Source organism: Ischnura elegans, chromosome 3 (genome assembly GCF_921293095.1).
Source record: "Ischnura elegans chromosome 3, ioIscEleg1.1, whole genome shotgun sequence".
Taxonomy (NCBI): domain Eukaryota; kingdom Metazoa; phylum Arthropoda; class Insecta; order Odonata; family Coenagrionidae; genus Ischnura; species Ischnura elegans.
This window is the reverse complement of record NC_060248.1, coordinates 76,574,450-76,595,431: the sequence shown is the minus strand read 5'-3', so window position 1 is coordinate 76,595,431 and position 20,982 is coordinate 76,574,450. Positions and strand designations below refer to the sequence as shown.

At 37.5% G+C, this 20,982-nt stretch overlaps 1 protein-coding gene across 2 annotated transcripts in view; it reads right to left on the bottom strand.

Annotated features, from left to right (window-relative positions):
* Nucleotides 1–20,982, bottom strand: part of LOC124156036 (dopamine receptor 2-like) — a 427,253-nt gene that overhangs the window by 29,149 nt on the left and 377,122 nt on the right. For both annotated transcript variants that reach the window (XR_006864255.1, XM_046530331.1), the window contains exon 2: nt 7,318–7,402. Coding sequence is in view for 1 of the 2 variants with exons in the window: in XM_046530331.1 (XP_046386287.1) it covers nt 7,318–7,402 (85 nt within the window). In the remaining variant the exon portion in view is untranslated. The remainder of the gene's footprint in view (nt 1–7,317; nt 7,403–20,982) is intronic.

The following is a 20,982-nucleotide window of genomic DNA, read 5'->3' as shown; positions in this document are numbered from 1 at the left end:
GACTTTTATATAGGCTATTATGGCCAAGGGGATAGGGTTATGATGGGAAACCCTAGGGATTTTTGCGAAACAAATAGTTTCAAGGTTAGTTATGCAAGCATTTTCCATCTACCAATAACAAAAATATGCGATTTTTTCTGGTTGTATTTTATTTATGACTTGAGTGATGACAATGGCATTAATTTTCGGAACCAGGAATAATATAAAATATGACCAATATAAGTTATTAATTCCTATCCGAGGACTTAAACACAAAAATACTACGCACACTTATGGCTACGGAACTAATAGAGCTGTATATAATGTCAAATTGAGCAAAAGATGGAACTGTGTACAAATCTAGAAACATCCAATGATTCCAAGGGAGTGAAAAGGTAAATAGGGAGACATTTTTGTCATTCATACTTCGTCCAGCACGGCAGCAAGGCCCTCAACTTGAGCGACTGATTCGGTGCTTGAATAATTACCAGTATTTTGCATTTAAAAAAATCATACGGAAATGTCAGCGTATTAAGAGGTTTAAAAGCTGAAAACTCTGAAAAATCATGCGAGCATTGGAACAAGCTTCACCAAAAAGTAAGGAGCTAAGTAGACCCTTTCACCGCCTGAGAATGGAAATAGCAAATGAAGTCAATAAAATTTAAAGCCAAATAGGATGATGATACGACATTTCCACTTCTTAAAGCACGGCCATTGCCACTAAAATAAATCAATCGAATCCACATTAATATCGACAAAATAGCTAAATAAAAGCAGCTGCAATTCGTATAATTCCTGGGGATGCTTGCTTTTTAGTAGATTTTTTGAGGAATTGTAAAATGCGGAAACAATATCCATTTTACAATTTCTTGTATTGGTGTTTCTCATCCGTCGAAATAAAAATTGGGTAAAAAATTCAAATACAGAAAGACGCTTGTTGATCCTGGGACAGTATTTTGGGAGAAAATACTAAAAATAGAGGATGTTAGCTACAGAAAAAGGAAAGAACCTTGCTTTAAGATTTAGATAATTGAAAATAATGGTAACAGGCAATAATTTCTGAAAAGTGGAAAGGCGTTTGGAAACTATTTCACCCTTAACAAATCACGGCTACGATCACTAATGTAACCTAAAAGATGATCGAGATAAATTTAATACAGCATCAACCTCCAGTTCACAAACGCCCTCCTCTCCTTCTTCCGTTCCCTTCTCCTCTTACTCATCCTTAAACTTTCAATGTCCTCACAAATGCTTCCCGTCTCCCTCCTTTCTTCAGCTGAATCCACACGGTTCTCCCTTCGGCTCGATTGCAATCATCACTCTTCAACGATTTCTAATATTATCCGCCATCATAAATAAAAAGGGCATCAGAGCGTTTCTATCGGGTCCTCTTCGTCAATGAAACATTTTTTTCCCGCAGGCCCCCCGAATGAAAAAGCATTTATCACATCATCTCATGTCCAACGGGGAGAAAAAAATCGCGTAGTTCTCGAATCTGCCGTCGAGGAATAAAAGGATCTCTTCGATTGCCTCCATATTACTTTCTGTTCTCCTGACAGGTACGTTGGCGGCCATGACACCGTGACGGACTGAATGGCCGTTCAGTTTTCCTCCTTGGCGTGAATGGAGATACCTCGTTGTTTTTGGGTATTCCTCGTTTCGTTGAAAAGGAGCATAGCAAATTGGCGAGGGAGTCTGGCGGGAGAATAGCTACGATTGAAAAACAATAGATTTTTAATAAGTTGGAAAAAGGTTTTTCTCGGAAACAAGGGAAATTGAAGTTAAAAAAAATTAAAAAATCCATGAGCTTATTACTGTGAAAATAAATACCTCAACACATGGAAACATCATTGAAATCAAAATTCTTTTCCTAATAGCTACGATTGAAAAACAGTAGATTGTTAATACGGTGGAAAAAGATTTTTCTTGGAAACAAGGGAAATTGAAATTAAAAAATTGAAGCCATGAGATAATTAGTGTGAAAATAAATATATCCACAAACGCAAACATTGAATTCAAAATCAATCGTTTTGCGTTATAAAAATGACAAAATCAGCAAACCTTCAATACATTTTTTTTTGCATACACCTAGGTTCCTTGTGTAGTCACCTTTCTGCAAGAAATACTGATGCCTGGCCAAAGTATTCTAGATATCGACATAAAAAATACCGCATTATTTAAAAACAGATTCAAATCTTATTACTGAATTTTCAACGAGTTTTGAAATGTTACCGAGGCATAAAATTGCAAAGTAGGAAAAATGGACTTTTGCACATCATAAAGAATTATGCCTTCTTTAATTTTTTCATGTTCATTCGAAAAATATTGGATAAATTTTGGAAAGAAAGATATTAAATTGGAAAAATCAATATTATCAATATCGACAAAGGTTTATAAATTATCGGGAACAATATTTCGCTCAGCAAAAAAGTGGTAAAACGAGGAACTCGACGTACACTCGAACTCGCCTAGGAATTTTAAACAAGTAAAGAAGCACAAAATATAACTATTGCATTTATCATCAACTTAGTTTACAACAATTAGAGAATTCACCGATATAACACCAGTGTATGAAGACATTAAGACTCGCACTATAAATAACATTAAAATTCTCGTTCAGTCAAAGTTCAAATTAAATTAAAATTGGCTCTATACTTGAAATGACCCACTTATTGGTTCCGGAAAGTTTTGCTGCAACGAAATGCAATGCATTTACATTGTATCATATATTTCAACTTCAGATTTCAAAACGGATTACGAGTTTTCTTTATTGTCATAATAGAATAAATAAAATAACTTTATGTTACGAATTATTGGATTATTTTTGCCATTGATGTTATTATATTTTATTGAAAGTTAAAATCAATTTTCCAAATAATCCCATGGTGAGGAAATCATATTTCCTACCTTAGGCAATTGGATGCAACTGAAGCAGTGAAAAAAAAACTTGCAGTATTTTTTCGCTCTGAGATAACCCAAAGCGAAAAAAATACAACTACACACGCTTAACAGAAAAATGAATTACCTAGTACGACCAATTACTTGCCCAGGGCCCAAATTTTTCCTGAAGTTTGGTTAACGCAAAAGCAATACAAAAATATTCCAGATGATGAAAGGCATAATTTAAATCTATTTGAATTTATCAAAGCATGGAATTAGTTCCTGGACCGAGGTAGGACTTTTCAATATAAAATCAAGGGCCTGCGTGAGAATTACTGGAAGTTAGATGAGAGGAGACGAATTTACACCACCAGGAATACCTGAAATCATGCAGAGTTTTTCGCTCGCAAATTTGACCCTACAGGACAATGGAAAAAATAATCTCAAGCCCTCAATGCCATGAAAGAAATCGTCATCGCGAGATTCACTTCATTTTTTTAAGGGGAATAGAACGAGGATACGCCAGAAAACCCATTTGCCAATGCTCCCGAATATCCGAGGGTCCAAAATCCACGTAGGATGCGTTCCAGCACTATGTACCCACAGGCCTCCTCGCGGTGGAATGAAGTTGGAGGAGATAGAGAGGGAAAGATGGGACAGAAGGTGGGCGCGCGGATCCACAGTTTGTGTTTGTGAGGCAGTGTGCGTGTGTGTGTGTGTTTCCCGCGCATTACGGCACCGGAGGAATTGTGGGAAAAGGGAGGGAGGCGTGAAGCGCGGACCGAAACGCGGATGAGAACATCAACGATCCTATTCCGAGCCAACAGATGTAAAATCAATTTTAGGGAATCTTCAGCCTCTTACGGAGTGAGGGTCCCTTTGCTTCTCTGAGGGGGAGAGATCCGCTGAAAACCCGTCGCGGAAAAAAGAAAGACGGGAACAGGGAGTTGAACTCGTGCCGAGGGTATGGAAAAGGTTTGTGCGAGCCGTGGGAGGGAAGCATGTGGAGACGGGTGAAGTAATATGAAAGACGGGGTGAAATAAGGGGAGCAGGACTCAGAGGAGTATAATTGTACCTGTAAACCAGCAAAAAAATACCGTATCAAGATATAAAGGGCCTTGAACACCACACCAATGCATCAGCGGCTAACAGAACAATTTGTAGTCTAAACTACGTATTTTTACGGGATAGAGAGCTTGGGCGTACAGAAAATATTTAAGCCGGAATCCGAAATGATATTTGGTTCATAATAATTATAATTTTTATCACCACATCCAAAATGATACTGCTGTTTTCCTGTTATCTACCGATTCGATCGATAGATTTTTCTTCCTCATAGGAAAATCTACTAGAATTGGTAGAAGAAAAATTGCGTATGCTTGGTTTCGCTAGGTAGGGCCTCCTTCGCTTCTATAGCGCTGGAGTGCCTAATCCCTATTTCCCTCCCTTCCATTCCTTTCCTTTCCCTGGAGGCGTCGGCGGGCTCCGATCGCGACGGCGCCTCTTTCCTTTTTCCTTCCTCTCCAGCCCCTCCCCGGGTGTCCTGGCGTATAAGCCTCGGGCTTGGTTCCGGGCCCCGGTGCGTTGTACCCTTAGCAGGGTTCGCCTTGAACCCTCAGAATTCTTGCTGTTTTCCTGTCACACAAAAGTCCTAAAAGATACTAACGAAAAATATTTCCCGGGGTCAAGAATTTAACCTGATTAATTCTCAGGAATACTAAATAAAATACATATTTTAAAATATATCATACGAAACGGTGTAAATTAAAACCTAAAGTTAATAAGAATAATCTAATATAGATTTAATATTCGAAGTATGTTTCACTTGTATTTAAGTGCATTCAGTTTTCCTAGGATTTATTTTTCCCTCAACATCAATTATTGATGAGAGACGCCGAAATAATTAGCCGTCTAAGCTTTTTTCAAAGATTTGTTGTGAGGATACTCATATTCCCAATTACTCACTTCTTACAAGTTGAAATTTAACCAACGAAGAAAAATAAAATACTACCTGGGCAAAAATAGCTGTCATACACTTAAAACTGATAGTCTATTTATTGAAATTCTAAATACAATTATTTTTCAATAATATCAATGGGAGAGATGGTTGGATGAAATATTTCCGTTTTATATATATTAACGAAAACTTATGCCGGATGACAATACAATCAAAATAATAGGATGCCAGTTGGTATTATTTTGACAAAAGGGGTAGACTGAAGCCTTAAAATACCTAAATTTCAATGAAATTTTATGTGAATCATCGTCAAAAAGCATAAAGGCTCTCCCATCTCGAATTGATGGATAATTATAATATTCTAAAATATAATAACACGGTTAGCATCCTAAAATTTTACCCAAAAACGTCCTCTTGAAGTGGTTAAATTGAGATAATCTGATTATACTGGAACGGAGATTGAATGTAAACTAAAAAATAGATGTTGAATAAATTTACTTATATACAATCATTTTCAAAATTCGTCGACCTTTAAATTTATTTAACCAGGCTGCGTACAATATTTCAGTTGATCCACCACACCACCTCTGAATGTTTCAACATAAACTCACGTTTGTTGTTCACGTGCCTACGCTAGTATTTCTTTTATAGGAATTGGGTACAGTTAAAAGTGTTGAAACTGAGATAGAAACTGCCAAAATTAGTAACTGCTGCTGAAAAAGTGGGCGATGGTCTATGCTAATTAGCCTTCGCGGTAAAATTCTGGCGAAGTTATAATGAAAGCATAATACCAATACTGCATGAAACAAGTGACTTAATTCGCGGTCGCGCGCACGGATGCAACATCAAATACACCAAAAGATGAAGTTCACCTTGAAAAAATATTTTGAAAAATTATGAAAAAATATCCGGAAGTCCCAATTGCCTATCAGGCGTGTTAGCCACACCAAGGCATTTTATCAGAGTTTGGTGGTGTAACTGGCAAACACGCCTGACCGGCAAATGTGAGATCCGGGTTCGGTCAAATTTTTTTTTAATGGCGAACTTCATTCTAAGGTGTATATAATACCAATATACAAAAACAGAAAAAAAATTGATTAACCCCAAGAACTCACTGTAAAATTTGAATTTTTTCACTAAATCTACTGCGAGGCCCCGAAAATCAATGGTCCTAGGAATACAAACAGCAATTACAGCGACTGCAGCAAATAAATAAACACTTTTGATGGGGAAGTGGTGGATTTTTCGGATTCGGGACACCGAAGGGATGGAGAGTAGAGCAAGTAGAGTAAGCCATCGAAGCCTTTTCACGAGAGAGCAAAGCTACCCAATTAAATCCATGCGGTTCACTTCTATCGGAAACGACTGGGAACTCATGCAATTCTATATACCCTCGCGGGGATCACGCCCGATGTTGACTTAAATTAAGAGATGTATGCGGGGGTTATAATATCAGAACAATCGCAAATAAATATGAAAAGAGATGAGAATTGAAAGAATGGAAAATTACCTCCGAATGTGGTTTGGGACCCAATGCATTTTAATCAAGTGAGGGATGCGATAAGTTTTTGTTTTCAATATATTTGTTTGCACGAGCAGATTGGTATTCCATTCTCAATTCTCCCACCATGTTCGTGAGTATTGACTCCCGACGCTAAGAAATGATGGGCCGTCGAGTGTCTATTGAATGTGAATGTCAACTCGATCAGAATGATACCATGTTGACCAAAAAGTGGGTAAATAATTCAGGGCTGTCAATTAGATTTCTTTTATCCAGAGCTTCTGTCAAAGGATGTATCCATAGATGGTTTGAGCCTCAATTGAGGGTTTGAATTTATAATTCATGGCAGAACATTTTACCAACTGACAGATTTTGTTCACCTCGAAACATCTGCTTCAATACCGTAAATATAGGCATTTTGCATATAAAATCAAACACAAGAAAAAAAATGTGCTCTGTCGATAAATTCAAACCTCAATCTGTTTCAATGAAGACGATATTCCCACGATAAATATTAAGCATATGATTTTAAAGAATATTTGAAAACTTTATTTCTAGAACTTCCAAGTGATATCATATTTTCAAAGGAGAAATGTATTTTAAATTACAAGCTATTCACGCAATTAAAAACTTTTAAACTTGAAGTAGTACGATCCCTGCAATATTAATGTAAAACCTGTCTTGCAATTATAATTAGTTTAAGCAATGCGAATATTGTAGCTAATACTAATAGCATTTAAGATATCTCTTGATTTGGAGAGTTATATACAGCATTTGGCCGATCGAAAAAATAAAATTAAGTTGTTTCACTCAAATAATAGGTATAAATGTGTTTTTTTTTTCAAAAGACGTTTTTTTTGAGAATATTACGCCGGGTATGTTATTAAAGAGATTTGGACTGAGTAGTTCATTGTAGTTTTTTTAGATTAACCAAACTCTAGAACACATGAAAATTTTGGACTATGGGACAAAAGTTTGCGACACAATTTCCAAACTTACCTGACTTGGCTTCGCTCGCATGGTAGGCCGATGTCGCCTCCGTCTTCTCCGACGGCAGCAAACACAAAGTATCCTAGCAAATGCCCTGGAAGACAGAAAATGAGGACATGAGAATTTTTGCAGTAAGGAGGATAAAACTTGCAATGAATATGACATTAAGGAAACATGCTGTAAATAAAGTATCTGGTCACGCTTCATTAGATCATAATACTTCTTTCATTCTTTGAGAACGCAGAAGAGTGTCAGTAAGAGGTGAACGTTCTTGATCTAACTATCACCTTCAGTGACGTACTACTTGTTTTAATTTTTTTTCTAATTTTCTCAAATTTTCCCAGAAAAACAGTGACTTCATTAAAAATTTCCTATTTCCAATAAAAAATTCATTTAATAACGTTATTTCTCAATCATTTCATAGCCACCAATTACTTAACCTTACTTAATTTCACATCATTCCATTTTTTAAATATAGCGCATGTGCTCCAATCCTTATTCTGTATTTCTCGTAAAATAGTTTGCTGCCTAATAGAAACATTCATAAACTAAATTTCCACATATCCAAATTTCCCTCTTTGTCCTTATACCTCAACAGCATTTAAGACACACTTACTACGTGGTCTAATAATATTAAGGCAAGCAAAAAATTAAGAAATAAAAGTATATTATTTTTCAATTTTGAATATGGTGACATTATAATTTTTTAAATGCCTGCGATGCGATTGCCTTAAACAACCAAAAGCGAATTCCATTTCAAGTAATTAATTTACTCAACTTGTCTTCTTAATAAGATGAGAGCTTCTTTTGGCTAAAAATGTCATCAGGGCATGAAATAAAATTTAGCTTCGAAACAACTCGAGTCTTGAGTCGCCTCCGCATTTCCATAAATCAAGATTAAGATGGATAAAAAAGGCAAAAAATCTGTATTCAGACTCTCATCCTTCCATGATGCTGGCCGATGCGGAAAGAGAGTATGGGCCAATAACTCGTGATTCACGGTAAGAGCCTTTTTGAATAAATTGAAAGGCCCTTCGGTGATGAATGAAATTAGTGAAACTCCAGAAGTTTACTGGACCCAGTAAGAATAAACTCGTGGAATAAAAATGCTTTTTTGAAATGAGGATGGTCCATAAATGAAACCACTGTCTCCGATAATCCGTTATGCATATTAAGGGTAGATCTATTCAATACTACAATAAAAGCAATTTGTATGGAATATTTTGGAATTTCCGAGCCAATATAGGTAAAGATATATTCTTTTCCTCGCCTAGGAAACAAATAATGAGATTTGAAATCTTTAAGGAGATCTTCGGAAAGATTGCTCAATTTTAGCAATTTTTTTTCCAAGAATAATTTCATATACCTTGTTAGATTAAGTCAATGAATGGTATTGAAATAAAAATCTTTTTATCCTGCAGTCTTGATGCTAGGAATTCATTTCAGGGAAATTCAATTCCTCGGTTGATAAAAGTTCAATTCCTCAACAGTACCACTATCACATTTCAGTCTTTGGTTTTCATGGAAACTACAAATGCCCCTGAGATTTTATTTGCATTTCACTAGTGTAGTAGCTAAGAAGTCGCGTTTGTTAATTTTTTCGTGGGACCAATAAACTTGCCTCTCCTTCCATCTCCTAAAATATGAAAAGTTAGTAATGAATCGCGTAGCGTAATCTGCAGCCTGAACTCGAAAAATGTCTGAAAAGCCAGCAAAACGTGAGAACCATGGTAAAATAATCACTTTAGAATAACCCCAGAATAATGGCTTAAGACGCATCCCAGTGATTTTATAATTATTGAAATAATAACCCAACCATATATTCACTCCCAATTCCGTGAATTGGGAGTGAATATCCATGGAGAAAAAATTAGCATGCTAAGATTTGCCGATGACATGGCCGTTATAGCAGAAACAGAGAAGGATTTGAAAAATATTCTGGTTAATATGGGTAGGGTAATGAGTAGATATCAACTGAAAATAAGCACGAAGAAAACCAAGATCTTAGTATGCAGCAGAAGAGAAGAAGTCAAGACCAACATTAAAATAGAGAGGCAAAAACTGATAGAGGTGGATGAATTCTGTTAATTGGGAAGCAAGATAAATAGTGACGGGAGAAGCAAGAAAGAAATTATCAGCAGAATAGCCCAGGCGAAGAGAGCATTCCACCAAAAGAGAGACCTGCTTACAGCGGGAAACTTAAATATGGAAGTAAAGAAACAATTTATAAGAACCTACATCTGGAGTATGCTCCTATACGGAAGTGAAGCATGGACAATGACCGCAGCGGAGAAAGCAAGGATAGATGCCTTTGAAATGTGGTGCTACAGAAGAATGATGAAAATCAAATGGATCGACCGAGTTAGTAACGAGGAAGTCCTAAGAAGGGTAGGAGAGAAGAGAAGTCTCATGAAAACCTTAATAAGAAGACGGAACAACCTCATAGGCCACATCTTGAGACATGATGGCCTGATGAAGACAATCGTCGAAGGACAAGTGGAAGGCAAGAATGGAAAAGGAAGACCTCGAACAAAATATATGGAACAAGTAAAGAAGGATGTGAAAGAGAAGAAATACGTAGGTGTGAAAAGATTAGCTGATAGGAGAACTGAGTGGAGAGCTGCGTCAAACCAATCCTAGGATTGTTGACCAGTGATGATGATGAACCCAACCATGACGTTTTAAAGCTCCGCGGTTTGCAAAGAATCGCATAATTTGATTCCATACGAATTCTTGCGCCTTAGCATAATTTTCCATCGTTATTCCTAATTCCAAATGAAGAATTAATATTAAAGCAAATGAAAAATTGATATACCTACACAGCCCAAGGGGGAAACGCACTTTTATAGTTGAAACGAGATAAATAAAACAAATAGTCCTTAATATATTTTAACTTTCAAAGTCCTTTCCCAAGGTTTAAATCTGAAATAAAAAAAAAAGAAACTGTCAAATCGGTTAAATTAGTAGGAATGAATTCTCTCTTCGTAATAAATTTACAGAGGAAAACATCCATTTAAAAATTTTAAATTTATCTATACTATAATTAAGTTTTATCATAGTAATAAATATCAATAACACAAATGACCATTTCAAATATTTATTTTTGAAATGAAAAAGTCTTCTCCTAATATCATTTCATTCCACCTTCTGGGAGAGGACGGTTATTCCACATTTATTCTGCCCACCAAGCAGGAAACTTATCTCCAAATTACTTTCTAAAAACATACCCTCCTCACAGTTGGCCAAGTTCTTCCTTGAAGGAAAATCTTGTAATCCATGAACGATAGCCTTATTTTTCCTTGCATAGATATTCATACGGTGTCCTTAACATCAGAAACTTCCATTTTATCACCTTAAGTGACAGACCCAACTATCTCGCGTTTCATTTCCTTCTCTCGCTTTCACGAAATTAGATTGACTCCTTCCACCCAAGCATTCCGCGTCCGGAGATTGTATCTCGGGTCCTCCTATGACTGTTTCGTGACGTCGCATAAGTGCTTTCTTCAGAAAACAATATACTAGCTCCTTTGCATTGAGAAAGAAGAAGGAGTTAGAGTAAAGTACACTATGAAATTCGATGGAAAAGGGTAAAGACACCATGCTCAGTTAATTTACATGAACACAGATATTAAAACATGGTCTTCAAGCAATAAAAGGGGAGTTCCCAAAATTTGTTTCATGCGATTGTAGAGATAATCTGAAAATTGAACGAAGCATATAAAAACAGAAAATAGGTTTAATGGTTAATGGTTAAAATAGGCCTGTGTATGTCTTCAAAACATGAAAACATTAAAAATATGCGAACAGAAGTAATGGGGAATCGTAAACATGGTTATACAACCGTAATATCTTTTTTATGCTTAATAGACAATGACCACACGGATACTCGTGCATGAAAATATTCAGGAAAGCAAACACACAATTATGAAAAAAGTAAAATTGAACGGGAGAAGGAAAAGGTATATAGATTAACACTTCTAGTGACGTGTACGCGAATTCAATGTTGGCAATACGTCGCGAAGATATGCCGCCTGACTCATGAAATGTATTGAAGCTAAATTTATAAATGCAAATGGCTACGAGGATGTACTTACAATTAAATATCCTGAGATTAGTCCAATAAAAAAATTGCCATTACTTGTAGCAGTCCGTGAAAGAGGCGTGAGCGAGAGAAGTGAGGTGGAGAGTCTGAGATTAACTTCCGAGTCTATTTCAAATTTAATCTCAAAGAAGACGTATTACATCCCAATTTGAATACGCCCGGCGGGAGGAAGAAAGGGCGCCTTGAGGTCAAAAAAGTAAAGAGGGGGACGGCAGTCCTTTGACGCATCCAAAACTCGAGTGGAAACTTGGAGAGAAGGTAATGAGGAAAGCGGAAGAGAGGTCAATTTTTCTTTCGCAGAAACGGCTCGAGGATGGAGAGTGATGGAGATGAATGCTGACTCGTTGGGAGTTTCATACCCACGCGAGGATGATAAACCACAAAAAGATGTTGGCTAACATCTGGGAAAGAAAAAATACGCAAAAAAATCTTTTTCCAGGCACCATCTGGGGAATTTGAGTAAGAATTATTAATTCTTAAATTTTTCTCTGGGCAGAGAACGAATTAAATATACATAATTATATATTCTTTTTTTACAGCAGTGAGGATTTCTCGATAGGAGACCGCGGTGGTCAAGTGGATCGAGATTTTGGATACATATACCAAAAGGTTCCACGTTTAAACCAGGGGGAGACCTTCGGAAATATACGGCGAAAAATCCTCGAGGAGCAAAATGGCCCAATCATGATGACTGGTCGCCTTTCTCTTAACATGTGAAATTCATACCTCGTCCCCTATCTAATCCACCTTTGGGTTGCAACTGAGTGATATAATTATTCATAGTGCTGCCATCTGAAAATCAGCATATGTCCTGTCAATATTTAATGACAAAAAGAACTCTGTGGTTCCACGGGCTATTTCCAAAGTATATTAAAATAATAACTCGCTATCGCTACTAACCGGAAGTAGACTCTAAAGAGAAGATAGTAATTAGCAAGTATTACATGTGATATTAAAAAAATAGAAGGAACAGGGAAATATCCATTGTTTGTGGGGCTTTGAAAGAATGATTATCATGAATGCTACCAGACAGAAGGGAGGATGTACACTTCAAAGGGAATATTTCGTAACGTGGAATTATCACTAGCCATACTGTTCCCTAGCGTCTCTTTTGTTATTCTTCCTCATCTGCTGTGACTCATTTATTATTATGTCCTCTAACTTTCACCGCCAACGGCAAATCCTTTTTTTTTTCCTCTAGTTAACTCGTCTTAGGCCTTCTCTTCAAAGTATCCCCATCCTGACTTATACACATCTAGTATAGTTTTAGAGAATATTTTAACACCATTGTTGCTCTGTGCCCTCAAACCATGGTCAGTGATTCTTGAAGTCGTTAAATTGTAACTGAATACCCTCACTGAGAACTGGCCGCAAATATGAAAGGACCAGGTTGGGATCAACAATGTAGGATATTTTTTATGAAGATTATTATAAGGAATATTTTCAGAGTTGCAAACTGACAATAGGGCCATTTTAATAAAACCAGCACATTTTCGTCAAGAATTTGACATTTTATCCCTTATGACGCACAATTGTACATGAAAGGTCCACAAATTTTGTAAGATCTAGGTTAAAAGTATAAAGATTTCCAAACTTATGCCATCATGAGAGCTGTTTAGGTTTCTCACCCAATCAATTGGCTGAATAATACTACGGACAACCTCTGACGTCACATCGGTAGTAATGAACCAATTGACCTGGTAGAGAAACCTTCAACAAAATAGCCCCAGGGATAAAGATTCTTTCCGGGAACAACATTGATATTAGGTGCCAATCCGTTATTATCCACAGATCCCACCCAATCTTGTCTCGAAAGTCATGGAATGAAATGTAAAGAAACGATGAAAAAAGCTGAAGGGGTTGAAATTTTTTGACGTATTCAGTATTCACGTGGAGGCCATAATTTACTCCTACTTCCCTATGCAGGAAGAAATTCCCATGTAGGTACTGCGCCTCACGTATATAATACACAAGGCCATTAAAACTTATATACATTTATACACAATCGGCACTTACTTAGGTAAAAGAGACAGACGGATTGCAACAAGGTGAAGTTGGAGCATATAAGCCCCTCACAAGAAGGGGAGGAATTTTTACATAACTACTTCGCCGTTTGAACTTCATCCTCCAAAGGTTGGGAAAAAATAACGAGATAAAAAAAATTGAGAGGAGTTCTCATCTATCCCAATTTTTATGAGTCGAAAAGAGTAGGGCTGCGGATACTTCAGAGTGGGGTTAATTATGTGAGGTAGTCGAGATTGAAAATCTCCGGAGGCCGAGCAGGAGGTGAAGCGGTGGGAGGAAGAAGCTGAGACGTGGTCCGTGAGATAATCAAGCAATAATTCACCACCCCACGTCTCGGATGACGCGAAAAACGATACGGATGAGTATCATAAGGAACAGAGTGAAACTAAAAAGTACGCCGGAGTATTTAGAACAGTTCATACCAACTTTCCTTCCTAATAACACTGAGTTTTCCCTGTTTTGCGAAACAAATATTTGAATTTGCCTAAATTTAAGTTAATCGCAAATGAGTCATATTTTAAGGGAAAATGAAGAAAGCTATTTTGTGATACACAGTCAAGCAGAAATAAGCAATATAAGAAATAAATTCAAGTACTCTCAGACATTGACGAGCCCATTTCTTATCAATTTTTAGAAGAAAAGAATATTTATCGCGTGCTCTACTGCAAAATTAAACTTGCAATGTCAGATGCCAGAATTATTGCCATTACTAACGCATATGGATTCCTGCTAAAAGATAGATAATTTTCGATAGTAAAGTCAGAGAAAATTAGCAGTAAAATATAAATTCCTTTTACGCACTCATGAAAGTTTGAACGCAATAAAACGCCTTTTAAAGCAAAATCAAATATCTTTAAAAAGGTGTCAATGACTTCAACCGTTGGTTGCCTCCCAGACCAACGTAGAGAATTCGAGATAGGAACTGGCGAATGAGGAAAAAAACCGAAATCTCGAATAATCATCACCAATTCATGACGAGTCGATTCCCTCGTGTTCCTCGTCACGAATGACCCAGCAACGCAGAGTAGTTGGGACCACTGATGGCTACGGTAACCCGTTTCAAAACTGGATTACCGAAGGTGATTAGGAACGGTACCTTACCATCTGCATCAGGGCATGCAATTTCCGACGGCTGAGTTTTGACACACGATTGACGCTCAGTTCCGGGACGATGTTAGTTGGGCAGAAAAGAAAGGCGGTACCAACATCAGTGTGTAACATGAATGCACGGCTGCGGAGAGCATAAATACGTTGTAATAATGCCTGTGTAATAACCAACACATCTCAAAAAATCGATTTTTTCGAACAACCAATTTTGAAAATACGCCAAGAGGAAGTTCACCAAGAGGAAATATTTGACTTATTCGGGTTCGAATCCTGGCTAAGTCAAATATTTTTTCATCCGTTGGTGTTTTAACTTTGCACCCGTGCACGTGACTGCGTACAAATTCATTTGTTCCTGCAGTGCTTTGAAATCCGTCGTCGAAGTCCAGCGACCAAATAAGGGTTTTTCACCCCAACAGTGGTTTATTAGCACGACCCTCGCCACATGTGCCACTGTGTGGACTTGTGACGTCAACATCTTGTTCGGTAACACCCATTCTGAAGTTCGCTCTGTGGTGTAACTGGCTAATACACCTGACCGGCAATCGGGAGATCAGTGTTCTAATCCCGGCTAAGACAAATATTTTTTTTCATGGCGAACTTCATCCGTTGGTGTCTTTAACTTTGCACCCGTGCGCGTGACTGCGTACAAAGCCACTTGTTCCTGCAGAACCAATTTTGAATTTCTGACGCTAAAATTTGTTGGCTGTTCTGTTGCCAAAGACTGTTCGCAAAACCGATTTTTCTTTCATTGTCGTAAATAAATTTTCAGATGAATTTGCAAAAACTTTTTTTAAATATGCTGTTGATGAATATTCACTGGTGTTCTAAATAATCAATAAGGGCTTCTCTCAAGGTGAACACGAAGATAAATTAGAGCTATGGAAATAACAAGCTCAAAGCAATTTTTTTCGCGATCAAAACCAGTTTCGAAAAGTGATAAACGATAATATTCTCATCCGTATACAGAAAGCAGACCTAGGATTACAAATTCGATTTCCGCGACAAGATCCTCTGCTGATTTGATCCTGAAAAACCGATATCAAAACGAGGTAAGAGTAATTGCTTGATTGAAGTTTTTATTCGACTGCACAAGGAAACTATTTGCAATGACCTAATATTTAATCCGTGATGACTTGATTTTCACAAGTTTTTTTTAACGACAGCTGAAATCTCAGGAAATTATCCGTGCCTAAAAATATGCTTACATTAGAAAAGATATTTAGTAATAAATGAGTGCTTTGTAACCATATCATATATCTAACCATCTTGAGTGGTACATCATCACATCATATAAGAGTGGTGTTTCATCGCTATCCCATCCTACCAACACAACAGAAGAAAAATTCCGGTATAGCACGAGGTCTCTCTTGTTTTTTTGTCGGCACGCATACCCAAAGAGTGGCCTTTGGGCATACGAGAAAGAAATGAACGAAGTGAGACGTGCAGAAATAAACTTGGCCAAAGAGCTGAAGAGTTCCCAAGAGGAAAGACTGCTAAATAATTAATACATCATATTTTCGAATAGCCATAAAGATGTTTACATTCAAAAATTCACTACCTACCCATTTTGTTTTACCGCCTGTAATGACTCAAAAAGAAAAATTTTTCTTATTTAAGCTGGTAAAGAAATTATATGCGTCGTGTAGTATGAAAAACTTTAAAGGTCAATTTTCGAGGTTATAGTTGTTAAAGGATGAAACTTTTCGAGAGCAAAAAGTTAAATAATATTCATAATGATAAAAGAAAGTCCAAATTATCTATTAAGTCCTTTTTCATAAGCACGAAAGTACTAATCAATCAGATGATTGTAATTTCAGGACAAAATGTCATCAAACTATATAAGTTCTGTCCGAGGACGACCATGCCTGAGCTACATAGGTAATTATCATAACAAACACCCGGATACCAGCTAAAATACTCTTCATCGCCATCCGCATCCTACCAAGACGACAGAAAAACATGCAGACACAACACAAGATCCCTCTTGTTTTTGTCTGCACCCTTATCCGAGAAGTTGACCTTGAGGCAAAGGAAGAATTTATGGACTTAGCGAGACGTGCCGAAATAGAGTAAGCCAAAGAACCGAAGAGTTCCCAAGAGAGGAAATAAAAACGGATGGACCTAGTCTTGGGACGGCCGGCTTTAGTGACGTGTACACGTGTGTTGAGCTTCATCTGATAGATTGGCTGAAGGGAGCAAGACCAATAACATCTTCCCGGGGGAAACTACGGAGCAAATAAAGACTCTAGGGAAGCAGGGAACGAAGCTGACATGAGTAGTGCGAGGGTCCTGCGCTGAAGCAACCGGCGGTGGGTGGGGAAAAAAATTTGGAAAACCGGGAGATGAGGCTGGGTGCAAAGGGTCAAGATGCGCAGATCTCTCCGGAGCAAAACGTGGACGGGGATTGGATAAAGATAACAGTATTTATCGCTGCCCTAGTATTTTCTCTCTCTCAGTATCTCCTCAAGAAAACAAGACGTGTGAACGTTACCCTAGTTTCGAGTCCAGTTGATGCTTGATGGTCACCTAATGATCAAACGTCTGCCCCACTGTAACATATTTTACGCAACAGTGAGGGTATTAACTATTATTAGACGCGGTAAATGTTTTGTTGTTGAGAAAGAGAGCTTTAAAAGTCAATTGAAAAAATACTCCACCGCAAAATTGATTTAGCATTCGAAACTAAAGCCTATTTGAATGTTTAAAATAAGGGGAGATATGCTAATTATCAAATTTAGGCTTTGATAAATTTTTAAAATTGTAAGGTAATTAACTAGTTATGTGGACAGTATTTTTTTCCAGTTTTAGCTTATCCATCTCTTGTAAGCAGTCACGTTTATATTGATGCTGGCTTCAGGATAATTCACTTATTTTCGAATAATTTGAGCGTTATTAATAACTTTCAATAAATGACGAGACTGTAATAGTAGAAATTAGTCTTTTGGATAAAAAAATGATAGAATATTCATTAAAATTTCGTTATGCTAAGCCACATACAAATCAAAATTTACCCTGGTTTAGGCCTTAACTGAAAAGAATCTCTAGAAAAATTACTCCCCAAACATATGTGGAAAAGACGAATTGCGAATGATACTTCATCATGCAAAAATATGCTCTGCATTGCGGTTTATTTAGTTTTTGATATTTTACGCTCCTATCAAGACACTTTAATAGTGACATCTCAAATCATTTTTGCCAGCAGAAAAAGTAGTGCAATGGATGCGAAGAGCTAATGTCCAACCTCTCTGAATATCAAATCATGAAATAAAAAATTGCAGGCTTTCCTGGCGAAAACAGTGTTAATTCCCTTAACAGCCTTAACCGGTGCCAAACCCGACAATATTTTTATCAGAAACATGATATACAATTCCCGAAAGGTAAATAAAAGAAAGAAAGATGGAGTATTAGACAAAGTTACTGAATTGAGGCCGCAAGACCGAGATAATCGTGTGACTTGAAAAAAAAATTGACGCATCGATAATCTTATCACCGATTTTCAACATTTCGTGGCACTGCTGTCTAACAGGCATCGAGGAAGGGGGAAGGGAGGAAAGGGGACGCACGTGGTAAGCAGTGGCGGATCCGCAAATATCCGAAGAGAAGAGCAGAGAGGGGAGAGGAGTAGGGGAAAGAGGAAAGAGGCCGAATCAAATGACGGGGCAGAGGGCCCCGGCAAGAGACGAGGAGAGAGGGAGGGAATCCTGCCGATTTCCACTACTGGAGCTAAACTAATTTTTGAGAGCTCAGCGCGAGTTGAAGGCGGAATTGGATCAAAAGGTGAAATGGCACATACCCATAGAGGAGTCGAGACGGTCCGTCCCGCGCTCATAACGAGGGTTTCTCGGGACGCAGGGTTTTTGAGGAGGACGAAACACCTCTTTTTTTCACGGAAAGGGGTCAGGAGATGGTTGGGAGGGGTGCGAGCGGGCGGATGGATGATGGGAAAGCTGGAAATGATTTAAGAATTAAGGGTGAAAAAATAGAATCTTTCAGACATCACAGATGCGCACATTGAAAATTTTCACTGTGAGCGGGCGCACAGCAAGTTCTCCATGCTGCATGGGTTGTAAAAAATACATATCCGTCGCTGGCCACGTATGTAGTGTGGATGGCGGGATAAATGGGATGAAATATCCATTCTAGCGAGCAGGAAAAAATTTATTTTTCAGCCCAGTCCATAATATCTCAGGGGCACGTCCCAAAATATTTTCTTTTTCCAATTGTATGGCCACAGCTAAACAAAATTACTCTCGTAAAACCAAATTACTTAAAAATCAAATCGTTCCCTATTGCGTGATTTTACTACTTTTACTCGGAAAACATATTGCGTTTTCTGACGCATTCAAATCATTTTAATATAGTACGTGGTAGCCGGTACCAAAAATAAAACTCCCTAAGATTTGTAGCCCGTAGTATGCATGCATAGCGTGAATTTGCATTGAGGCAATAATTGATTGGCAAGGCAAGCGGAGATTCAAATATTGGTAATGTTTGCTAAAATGAAATATTCTTTCGACTTTTGCCATATTTTAGTTTAAAGTTTATTACAAGTTTGCCATAGAATCTAGGAAAACTCATTTACCATTAGAAATTATTATAACGAATGAGGGGGAAATGATGAAGATTACAGATAGGTCAATTCAAATTAATCAATTGAAAAGCCACCAAGTTAAAAAGTCAAAATAGTTTTGGTGTCTATTTAAAACGTGAAGTGATATAGAAGAACGTTATTTAATTCAGTATCCATCCCAAAGAAATAAATAGTTGTATATGCATAAGTGATTTCATAACTTCTGTGTTAACTAATGGAAAAAAGTTTTCTTTAATTCGATTAACTATGTTGCTCCGAAACATCTCGCCGAATAAGTTCAACCGTAGGTTGCCACAATCTGCTTACTATATTTTTGGAATGGGTTCACTTAACACAGAAGCCATGGCGCAAGGGTTGATATTTTTTTGCCAAGAATTTACGTCCTTAAAAATATCTTAGGAGGAAACTTCTTTTAAAGTAAGAAGAGGAAACGGAACTTCTCAACTCCGAAAAGCAATCACATAATGAGATAAAAATCCAAATGGCGATCTTCACTTTAGTGAGAGCGAGTCTCCTGTTGATCAGTCCCTTGATCATTGGAGCATAAGAGATGTTCTGGGGTATAGGAATAATATGGGAAACGCGGAGGTGAGGAAAAGAAAGCCAGAAATAATGAGGGAAACACTTGAAAAGTTCAAAAGGATACATATAGCGAAGGTAAGGAGGAATCATAAGGGATATAAAGAAGGTACCAAGAGAATAAAGTTTGGCAAATTTCAGGAAGGATAACGTTAATTCATATCATAGGAACACTTCATGGTTATCGTTTGACATCTTCTATCGCCTATTCTCATTTACGTTACTCAATTACTTCTTTTTCAATTACTACTCAGTTACTTCACATAAATCGACCAGCCACCCGAAAACAGCTAATATTTAGGTGGGATATTGTAAGTAGTTACCAGTAGATGTTTGCAAGGTACTGCGGTACTTCGCCGAAGGTTTCATGCGGAAGGATCAACAAGCGAATAATAATTTTGATACCTTTCATATATGGGAAAAAATGAGAGGCAATTATTGACAAGCAATCGAAGGAAACACCAAGGAAGGGACTTATAAAATTTTCTACTCTCTTCTGACATTGGATTTGGCAAAGGGAGTTCAACGACGGGCATAAAAGTTACCCAGCCCAAAATGTTTAGCTTTATGTTATTTTGAATTTGAAATTAGTTTTAAGTCAACAGAAAACTAATGAGAAAACTTACCAAAATAAAGTATAATTATTCAAAAACGTCCGCTTGATGGAAAACGGGGTGGAAAGAAAACTATCGGTTATTAATTATTGTGCAAAAAAATAAAAAAAGTAAAATTATTCAAGGACTCCGCGGTCAAAACTCCTTTCCAAAGGTAAAGCTGAACTTAATCGAGGAGATGAATTGCGATACTTGATAAGAAATGAGATCACATCATATTTACCCTCATAACCATTACCTGTTACTTTCATGAACCCGGGGGAGATTGGAACAGAGCACTAAGCATAGCAACTTCAATGGCATCCTCATCTGAGGTTCCTAAAGACGAGTCCATAACTGTGCCTCCATAAAGCTCCATAATTTTTTTCACTGAGATGCGATTCAATTAGTAGAGATCCGAGAAGGCACACTTCAGGAGATAACTTCATGAATACGCATTTTGTGGCAAGGGATTAAATTAAGGAACGGACTAGGGTCACACGAGGACGATGGGGAAATGGTAGTAAAATGAAAAGGGATGTATGCGTCAGGACATGGCGATATAAAGGATGGCCACCGCTTTCTGCGAAAGGGTGACTAAGTGAAAGAAATGAAGAAGTGGCGCTGGAGTTACTCAGGGACACCCTCACGAGCGCTGGTAACGACCGAGAACTTCA